Here is a 10557-nt window from a genome sequence, read left to right on the forward strand (position 1 = left end):
AATTTTTAAGATTTGGCTTATAGGGAAAGTTTGAAAGTTCAACATTACCTTGAAGCTATGCATACTGGAAAAGATATATGTGATAGTTGTCAGGCTTATTGTTAAACATTCCTAGGAAAACTAAAGACATGATTAAAGTTCGTAATGACATTGTTGATAAAACGGGCATAGTGACAATGAAAGTATGGCATTATGAATTAATAACAGAGATTTCTAACATAATAAGATCAGAGAACACGACTGGTTAGTCTCACCCCAGGAAGGGGCCTCCTGCGATTAGGGGTGTTCAAAAGAATCTGAATCCGTATCCGAACTATCCGACTATCCGTATCCGAACTATTCGAAATTTCGGATATCCGAAAATTCAGATATCCGAAACCCAGGTATCTGAAATTCCGGATTCGGATTCGGATTGTATTTTTGGGATTTTTTCCGGATAGTTCGGATATCCAAAATATCCGAAATATTAAAATTAATATTTTTTAATTTTATTATATATACAAAGATAAGAGCTAAAACCCTAATAATTTTGTAAACATCTAAACGCCTCATCCTGCAGATATACTCCATTCTCCATATCTACATCTTGGTCTCTCTTTCAATCTTTTCATACTCCCACCAGCCACCTCGAGACACTGCCGCTGAGTTTCCGACCACCATGGTCACCGTCGTCCTTACCACATCTAGGCTCCAGCCCTTGTCTAACGAAACACCATTGTCCATGCCATCTCCAGTCTCTATGGCTGTCGTCCATCATTTCGTCCCCATAAGTTGTTTTCAACATTCAAGATGTTTGTTTAAGAAGATTGTTTAATTTGAAACAATGAGTTGTGTTTATTTTGAACAATTTGTGGTTAGTTTGTTGTATTGGAAAACTTGGATTTTTGAGATGTTGTAAGTTAAAAATAGTTTTTTTTTTTCGATTTTCAGATATCGATTTACTATCCGATCGGATATCCGAAACTTCGGATATCCATTTTTGCACACCCGTACCTGCGATTAGCCTCCAGCATCAAAATTAGTGATACAATTAAGGTAAAAAGAGAGTAAATATGAAGAGAGAGTAGAGAGAATGAGATGATTTACCGTTTTGCAGAAGTCTCATTTTATAGGCAATGCGAGATATTCCTTGGGAAGCTTAAGCTTCTTAAGAGGGAAGGGCCAACTTTTCCTTTTAGCTTATTCAGACAAGTCATCCTATTTTGGTGTAATCTTCAATCTACTTGAGTTTGTGTAACATCCTGCTTTTTATATTAATAAATAAAAATGGATCGTGTTTATTTAAAAATGTGTTAATATTTAATTAAGGTAAATAAAATAATAGAGTGTGGGCTTGATTAATGAAAGATGGAATAAGGGATGGTGAGGGGTCTTAGGTCCATTGGCTTAAGGGTATATAAACCCCTTAAACCTCCCTAAAACCCTAAAATCCCTCATTCTTATCCACTAGCCTCCTTACACACTCAAAAACACACACAAACACTCCCTAATATCACGGCCGAGATCCAAGATCCAACCAAGCTTAGATCCCATTAGGTCTTTGATTATCAAGCAAGAAACATGTCAATAGCTATACGAGAAGCTAAGTCGTAGCTTAAAATACGTCAAGAGGTATGTTTTATGTATAAAGGTTTAGCTTTTAAGAACGATTTGTCCTAATATCTGGTACTAAGACAAATCGGAAATTTTATACTGTAAAAATGTAAACTTGATGTTAAAAGTAGACTTAATGGACTTGTTAGTATGTACAGTTCATGTAATAGCCCTGGATCTAGCTTAAACGGGTTGAAATCAGTAAAGGTTTAAACTTTATTGCTAAGTAAGCTAGATCTTGGTCAAGGGCAGAAAGGAAAGCGTTTAAAAGATGATATTATATGGAAATACGATAATGGGTGCTATTATATGTAGTAATAATGATATTAATACGCTACAGTGGACGTATTCGAATGAAGAGTATTTGAATGGAAAACATTTGAATAGAAAGAAATAAGGAAAGAGGTTCAGATACCATCCGATTCGAATGGAGGTCCATTCGAATAGAGGTTTGATTCGAATGGATGACTCATTCGAATAGAGGATTTGATTCGAACTAACGGTCCATTCGAAAAGAAGGTTCGATTCGAACTGACGGTCCATTCGAAAAGAAGGTTCGATTCGAATGGGGGTCCATTCGAATGGAAGGTTTGATTCGAATTGAGGATTCATTCGGATAGAAGATTTGATTCGAATGGAGGGCCTATTCGAATAGAAGTTGAACCATTCGATTCGATTAAGGTTCATTCGATTTGATTAGGATTCATTCGATTAGATTTTTATAGATTAACTTTTTAGTAAAGGACAGTTATCAAATTCCATGGAACAATGGATCTATAACACCTTAAATGGCAAAATAGTACTTGAAGCTTTTTCAAACCACGACATTATCAAATTCCATGGAACAATGGATCTATAACACCTTAACAATGGATGCATGGAGAAAGGAAGAAGAAGATTAAAGATAATATATATAAACATGAAAAATAAGGAAAATTAATTGTAAGGCCCCGTTCCTGGTGCCCTACATTGGCGTTGGATTTACTCATAAACACAGTTCCAAATATCATAGTTAATTAAAAAATTTTCACAAAAATATAAAACTTCAGTCATTATTTACAAACATTCAAATTTGTCTTTAAAACGTAACTTAAAATACTGTATCAAAACATCATGATAAATCTTCTTCGGATGTCAGTCTCTTCATATCATGCCATGTGTCTCCATCAAGCCAGCTTCTTCATGATGTAGATGTCGTGCTCTAATATAAAACAAGTATTTATAAGACTTAAATACCTATAACTAGTATGGGTAAGTAAGGTCATCTCCACAAGGAATCAGTGGAAAGTGCAAGTGAAGTTCATAACTACTAATTAATTAACTTGGGTGGACAGACAATGTCAAGTAGTTTAGAAAAGTTGATTTATAAAAACACACGATTACTTTAAGTGAAATGTAAACAATAATGAGAAAATGATTCACTTCAGGTTCAGGTAATGTGATGACCAGCTAATCACAGATTCATAAGATTAATTGCGCAGTAATTACTAAACCTAACAGTTCGGTTGTGATGACAACCGATACCCTAACCGAATTGTTGACACAACTGAACCCCGGTTTACCCAATTACCAGTATAATTAATGATAACATATTTTAAGCAATGACTAACGATTACTGGTCCAATGACATAAGAGCTAACCCTACATGTGATGAACACAACTAGAAAAGTGATGCAAAGTTTGATAATCAAAATCATAAACTATTTAAACAATCAATTCTAATGTAAAACAATATTAAAGACATTCAATCAATTTTATATTCATTCAAAACATAAAATCTGATCAAAGTTAGTTTACACAAAACTCTAGCCTAAAGTGAATACAATGGTTTAGTCTGACATCGACATCACGAAGGATTCGTTTATCGGATGAGAGGACGAAAGCATGCGATGAACTAATGAACCCGAGGCTACGGGATGGTGCAAAATCGTCCTATGGCTTGTACTTGGTTGCTAGAATGAAGGATAGGTCGAAATAGGGGCTCATAACTGATTATATCAAAGTTAGGGTAATTTTCTCGTCAGAAGGGATGTTAGCGCGGCGCTAACATCCAGGGGTGAGCCTTTAGCGCCGCGCTAAAGACTCAGTTGTCGACTTTAGAGTATCTCTAACATCACCCTCAGGACCCCTTAGCGCCGCACTAAGGGTGTCTGACACAATTTTCTTTATTTTCTTCTTTTTATTTTGTATAGGAAAGCGTGCCAATCATCATGAGTCTTCTACATCTTCGTTCCAATCCCGTAATTCATCCTGATAAGCGTCTTTAACGTCAAGTATCCTAAAACACATAAACACTCTTGAAGTACCAAAGTTCACATAATATTTAAACTAAAATTAAACAAATAAAATAATAATATACATGACTTTTACCCGACCATCACATCCCTACACTTATCTTTTGCTTGCCCTCAAGCAAACTCTCATGCAACACATACACCTCGACCGATGATCCATCAATTACCACGATTAATACTAGTGAGGTATAAGGTCATTCCCAGTTCCCAATAACTAACACTATCAAGGTTGATAACCCACCAAATAATTTAATGTTACAATTTAAAACTCTGAAACCGCCCAAACGAGTGTACTTTGTTTCCGGTTAAAGCACACATGTTCATACCCCTCATAATATAACATCTCTCATCTCGATTTAATATCTAGACCAACAAAAAATGTGCTAGTATCTCTCTGCCCTCTATACCAAGTATGAAAATAATGTAATAAGCTTGGAAGCAAGTCATATCTCCACCCATTACCCATCGGTTGCATAGAGAATTTAAGTAATGGTTTTTTTGTGGCTTAGGTTAGGGTGTTGAAGTGGATTTATTTAGTGACTGATGGTGGATGAAACCTAATTTATTTAACAGACAAACGAACAAACACTCACTAATATTTAGAAACAGTACTGACTCAAACATTGACTCTTTTTGAGTTTTTCTTTGATTTTATAATTTTATTTTAGTTTACTGACAAATATCACACATGTCAACAGCAGACATTACATTAACATGGATGGACCTGAGAAATACATACATTGTGTATTATGCTTGACAAATAACTCAATTACAACTCTTATTGTACCGAGTTTCATCCACAAGGTTAAAATAAAAGGTCAAGGCTAACATGGCTTGTAATGTGGGTTAAAAAGAACAAAGAAAAACTAGGATAGGAAACAATTGGCTCCTAAGGGATAACATGGCTTGTAATGTGGGTTAAAAGTGTAATTGTATAATTTGATATTCCCACCACATTAAGCCCAGTTAAATAAATATACAATTACACTTTTAACAACGCAACTAATAAAACAAAGAAAATTATGAAAACGAAATCACCTAATATAGGTAACTCGTGTGCACTCGTGCTTTCTCCAGATGAACCTGTCTCCTCAACTCACTCAACAATATCTGCAAACTCTCACACGTGTAGAAGCATGCTTCTCACAACTGTTAGGATATGTCTTTTAAACCATCTACAAAACCGTTAATTTTAATTACCAAGCCAAGTTAAATAAATTTCATAATAAAATTTGTTAAACTAGTAAAATTGTTAAAAGTCCTAACTCACTTTCGTAGGAATCACGATTGCATTTAGCATATGCAACAAGCCCTTTAAACCCCCCGGTAGCCGGGTGGACGAGTGAGTTCTCGTGAGGGTTTATAGTGAACAACACCAACAAAGTTCAAATACAACACAAAATACAGCGGCGGGGTGTAGTGCGGCGGACAGCAGTGGTGGTATACGGTGGTGGGGTGTGGCGGTGTGTGATGTTTGTGATGGATGGTGTTAGGGTGGAATGAGTGGAAAAGATGATAAAGGAGAAAATAAACACGGTGGTGAGCCCCACGTGCAACCCATATTATAATAAAAAAATTATGTAGGTAGATGTTAGCGCGACGCTAAGGTCTCACCCTGTGATGTTAGCACCGCACTAAACGCACTTTTCACAGAAGTTTTGGCCGAAGTTTTTATGTTGAAAAATTTTTCTATCTTTCAAAATTTTTAATTTTCTTGAATCCTTAGCCATATTTTCAACATGTAAACTTATAATACATACATGGCACTCTGTTTACTTGATATTTTTCTTACCAACACACCCGAGAAACACTCTGCGTTGCGTCTTCCCCACACTCGATCATTGCAATACACTGAACACTCGAGATAAGTGATTAAATATATACAAAACTAAAATATATACAAACAAAAAAATAAAATCCGGGTTGCCTCCCTGTCAGGGCTAAGTTTTTGTTAAGGTTTTCAGCCGAACTGTTACCTTATTTGGCGGTTATGGTGGTAGAATGGAGTACTTACCTTCCTCCATCTCACTTCGTGTACTTCTCCAGCTTAGTGGTAACTCTAATGCTTCCCACCTAGGCCCAAAACACGTCAAACTCGTTTGCTCATTTTTGAATCCGGGTGGTTTATTTACCTTCTCATTCTTTGGTGGTTTCTTCTTGCTTGTTCCACCCTTCTCCTCATTGACCATCACTTCAATCACTGTCTTGGTATCGTTTGTTGAACTAACAAGATCTCCGCTTTGAATTTCTACCGCATTCAACTCTTCATTCTCTTTCTCACGCTTAGACCTGTAAAAAACAACACTATTCCCCTTTTTGGTGTCATTCTCACTTACATGAGAAAGACACCCATTAGTAGCATATGACCTAGAATATTTATTTTCAAAAGAATAATAATATGAATTTGAAAATATACTTAAAATTAACTTACGGTTACCGAAGGTCATGCAAACTGTTCCGTCTCGGCATTTAATCTGAGCATTTGATGTCACCAAAAACGGTCTCCCCAATATCACCCGGGGTTCTTCTTCCTTCTCAGCGGGTGCATAATCAAGAACAAGAAAGTCTTCAGGATAGTAAAAATCACCAACCTTTACCGCAACACCAACCAACTTCCCCTGAGGTCGTCTTCGAGTTAAATCGGCTAACACCAAGATGGTATCAACTTCTTGTAAAGGCCCAAAATCAAACCGGTCATACGCACTCCCCGGTAGAACACTCACACTCGCACCATAATCAACAAGTGCCTTGGTGGTCTTGAACTCACCAATCTGAATAGGGATGAGTAGTGCCCCTGTTTCAAATTCTTCAACCATGTCATTCTCCACATTATCTTCAATTGTGACGGCACATACATGTGCATTTTTGGAGTTTGACGAACTATAACTTTGATGGCTCGGATTCTTCAAGGTGTCACTTGGTAGTCTAGATGGATTTCTTTTTAGGCTTGCCTTTTCTTCTGCTAATTGACTCACCTGTTTATCTCTTACGGCATTTGCCTTCTCTTGAAGCTCCAACCTCTGATTCAATGCCTTATTTTGAGCTTCTTGATCTCTCTTCATTTCCTTCAACAAATCCATAACATCTTTCATAGACTCTTCTTTGTTATCCAAGGAATTTCGTCGTCCTTGGTGATAACTTTTTTTATTACCCTTGTTATAACCCCCAGAGTCTCTTTGATTGTACCCACTCTGACCACTGCCCGAACTATTCCCATACTATTTCTGGTATGGAAATTTTACCTCAAATGTATATGACAATATAGTTGAGGAGTTGAGCACAAAGTTTCAAATGAATGTGTCCAAAAAACATTTGAAGAACCGACTAAAAACATTGAAAGAACGTTTTTCTAAATGGTACGATTTGTTTCATGGAACGTCACTGAGTGGATTCTCATGGAATTCAACTACTCAGTTAATTGAAGCAGAGGATGAAGTCTGGGATAAACTAATACATGTAATCTTTAATTTAAGGAGTTTCTTCTGGTTATTTATGTGGTTTTCTGGTTGGGGCGTAATAGGTTATCAACTAAGCATGAAGAGTTCTTGTATATTTTCAATTTAAATAAGATGTGTATACTGTCTTAAGTAAACAATTAAAAGTAACAGTGATGTGGCCTAAATTATACATAAATAATATGAATATTTTCTACACTTGAAATTTTATTGACTTCAATTTTAATTAAAATTACCCTTAATTGTTTTATATTTTAATTTTGTATGAGCTACACAAAAAATATTTATAATTAATATCTCATAATGAAAATTAAAGCTGATGGGGCTCGTGGAGTTATGACAAAGAATTTGAGATATTTTATTAATTTGTATGTCAACTCAAGAAGTAAAATAAAATTATGGGCTGAAGGAAATGTTTTAAAACTTGCTTGTCGTTAATAATAAATCAAGTTTGTGGGCCAAGAGCAAATGGATTTAATTGGGCTTGCCTTATACGCTTCGTTTCTTGGCTGTAGGAAAAGAAAGTCGGTGGAGATAGGAATAAAAGGAAGCAAGCTAGAGGAGGGGAGCGGTGACATAATATTATTATTACTCGAATTCAGGAGGCTGCCCGGTGTAGGAGGGAGGCGCAAGAAAGAAAGAAAGAGAAGCAAGCATCTTGGTTCGAGCAAAGAGCGTCCGGGTTCAACACCTAATCGTCCAAATATCATTATTATTGGTTTGAATTTATTATCATCGTTATGAATTCATTATATGAACCAAGTTATTTTTTTTTGTTCTTGAGTATGGTTGTTGGCTAAACCCTTAGACCGCCTAGGCTTGTGATGAACTTTTGTTGACGTTGGATTTTTGTATGGATTTTGTTTTTGTCTATGGTTTATGATTAAGTAAAAGGTTTCTTGAATTTCATTCGATGCATATGTGTGCTTAGGTTTGTTTGGCGAGTTTTATTGTTTCATAGTTTCCTTGGTAATTGTATATTATATAATAGGATTCTATTAGGTCTACTATGTGTTTTTGACTAGTTTATGGTTGATCTGCAATAATATCATAGGAACAATATTAATAAATCAAGTAGACCTAAGCGTGCTACTAATCTAAATAGCTGTAAGGTGATAGATTATGTGATAGGTCTTGGTTGATGAATTGCTAGATTTAGTTCTCTGTAAGGAGTCCGTCTAGGTTTGGTTTATTTGCCTTGTCTATGATCTAGTCGAGTGAATTCTTTAAATTACCTTTAATTTCCGCGCTGTAAGGTAGGATTTCTTATAGAGGTACTTGTCATAAAATAAATTAGCGACCGTAAGGGAATCTAATTAAAACCGGTAATTTTAATAGCTTATTAAGATTCCATAGGTGTCTTCTTGAGAAGGGTAAAGGGTCCTGTTCGGTTTCCCATTAAGTGAATAGTTTAAGATCCTGGTTCCATAACTTAGCATTTTTCAACCATTTGATAATTGATACATTAGGGATTCTAGCCTAGGTGGTTGTTCATCATCATCTGATTTAAGTCTAGTTTTAAGTCGTCTTAAGTTTTATTAATTAGTTTTAATATTAATTTAATATTAGTTTTTAGTAAAACCCCCCCAATAATTATAAATAAATAGTCGTGTCTGTAGTTGAGTCTAGTCTAGTTAATTTACGTAATTTAAAGAGTCTCTTGGGTTCGATATTCGGACTTACTTAGCTGTACTAGATTCGACGGGTTCACTTGCCGGTTAGTAGTTATAGTTAAGTTAAGAGTCTAGAATTATTACTTAGTGTATAGATTAACTTATTTTTAGTTAATAAATAAATAACTACTTTTAGCACATCAAACAACCTTATTTTTTTGTTATTTTGTATATGATAAATGAGTGAATTTGGCATGTACTGACAGTTGGTTATTATGTGTTTTTTGTTTCTGGGATTTTAATATGAGCAATCATATAAAAGCTATATGTGTAGAGTTTAGTTGTAGAATTGCACACAAACACAAAAAAAAACAAAAATCCTTAACTTAGGTTCAAGCTTATCGTTCTTTCGGGTTACTTTAATTATACACATGAATATTTTGATTATAATTTATAGAAATAATTATCTTGATTTTGTTAGATAGTCGAACCCTGAATCTAAAGCGTTGAAGACAAAGAAAGTCACAAACTTTAATGAAATGCTAGAACTTTTTGCAAAGGACATGGCATCTTGTGCACAAGCTGAAACCGGTAAAGAGAGAAATGCACGATTCCAAAAGAATGAAAACATTAACTTAGAAACTTTTCCAGAAGTGGATGATTTCTATGCTGCAAATGATGTAATATTGGAAACCCAATTTGATAATGACGATGATATTCAAGTGCTACATCCCACATCTTCTTTAGCTGAGCAGTCATCAAGTGCAAAGAAATGCAAAACTAGAAAAAGAAAGGTTGAACAAGATAATGAAGATTTAGCCTCTATGATTATGAATAACGTTGGTAGTGTAGCTAATGCTAATTTAGAAGACAATAAAATACTAGACAGAGTTTATCATCGCGAGTACACAGGAGAGGAAATTTACAATACTATGGAACCAATGGGTTTGGAATCTCATGAAATAAGGAGGGCTTTAAGGTACATGGTGGCCACCCAAGCAGATGCACGAGCGCTATTTAGTTGTCCTCCTCAAATACGGTTGGGCTTGCTAAGAGATACGATGGATTCCGGTAACTAAACGATTTTAGGATGCGTTTATTTAGTTGAAGTTTTTCTTTTTTTCTTAGTAACTTCGTACATTTATGACTATTTCTTTGTTGGTTATTTTACTATTTCGTTATGGATCTTTGGATAGTTTATGATGCTAATTTACATTGTATTTTGGGGTTGTTTATATGAGTGGTATTAGACGGACAAATAAGTAATTTAACAATAAAACGAAAAAAGAAGAAGAAATCTGTCCAAAACAGTTTTTGACACAAAACTATAATGTATACTGTGTTTTGTGTGGTTAATCACAGTGTTTTGTGTGGTTAATCACAGGCCTTCTTTGGCCCGTCTACGGTACTAAACGAACTTGAGCCGAGCTTAAGCCCGTTAATGGTTTTTCTATAAATATTCAAAACAATTAAAAAGTGTATACAAATTAATTAATAATTAATTAGAAAGTCAAGCCCGATCTTGAGAAACCAACTCATGAGTCGAGCTTGAATTTTAGAAAAAGAGCTTGAAACGAGCCGAGCTTGAGCTAGAGCCCTCGT

General features: G+C 35.2%; 1 protein-coding gene across 1 annotated transcript; it reads left to right on the forward strand.

The window, feature by feature from the left end:
- Nucleotides 1-6778: 6778 nt before the first annotated feature.
- LOC143561022 (uncharacterized) lies at nucleotides 6779-10138 on the forward strand. Its single transcript, XM_077049183.1, has 3 exons — nucleotides 6779-6797; nucleotides 7153-7343; nucleotides 9441-10138. The coding sequence occupies exons 1-3, from the start codon at nucleotides 6779-6781 to the stop codon at nucleotides 10032-10034; spliced, it is 804 nt and encodes a 267-aa protein (XP_076905298.1). The 3' UTR covers nucleotides 10035-10138.
- Nucleotides 10139-10557: the final 419 nt, after the last annotated feature.

Source organism: Bidens hawaiensis, unplaced genomic scaffold (assembly GCF_021521415.1).
Source record: "Bidens hawaiensis isolate Kalapana, Puna unplaced genomic scaffold, B.hawaiensis_p1.1 tig00020524_1, whole genome shotgun sequence".
Lineage (NCBI taxonomy): Eukaryota > Viridiplantae > Streptophyta > Magnoliopsida > Asterales > Asteraceae > Bidens > Bidens hawaiensis.

Coding starts and splice junctions, on each gene's coding strand:
- LOC143561022 (XM_077049183.1), top strand. Junction 7,344..9,440: donor TCTGGGATAAACTAATACAT/GTAATCTTTAAT, acceptor TTTGTTAGATAG/TCGAACCCTGAATCTAAAGC.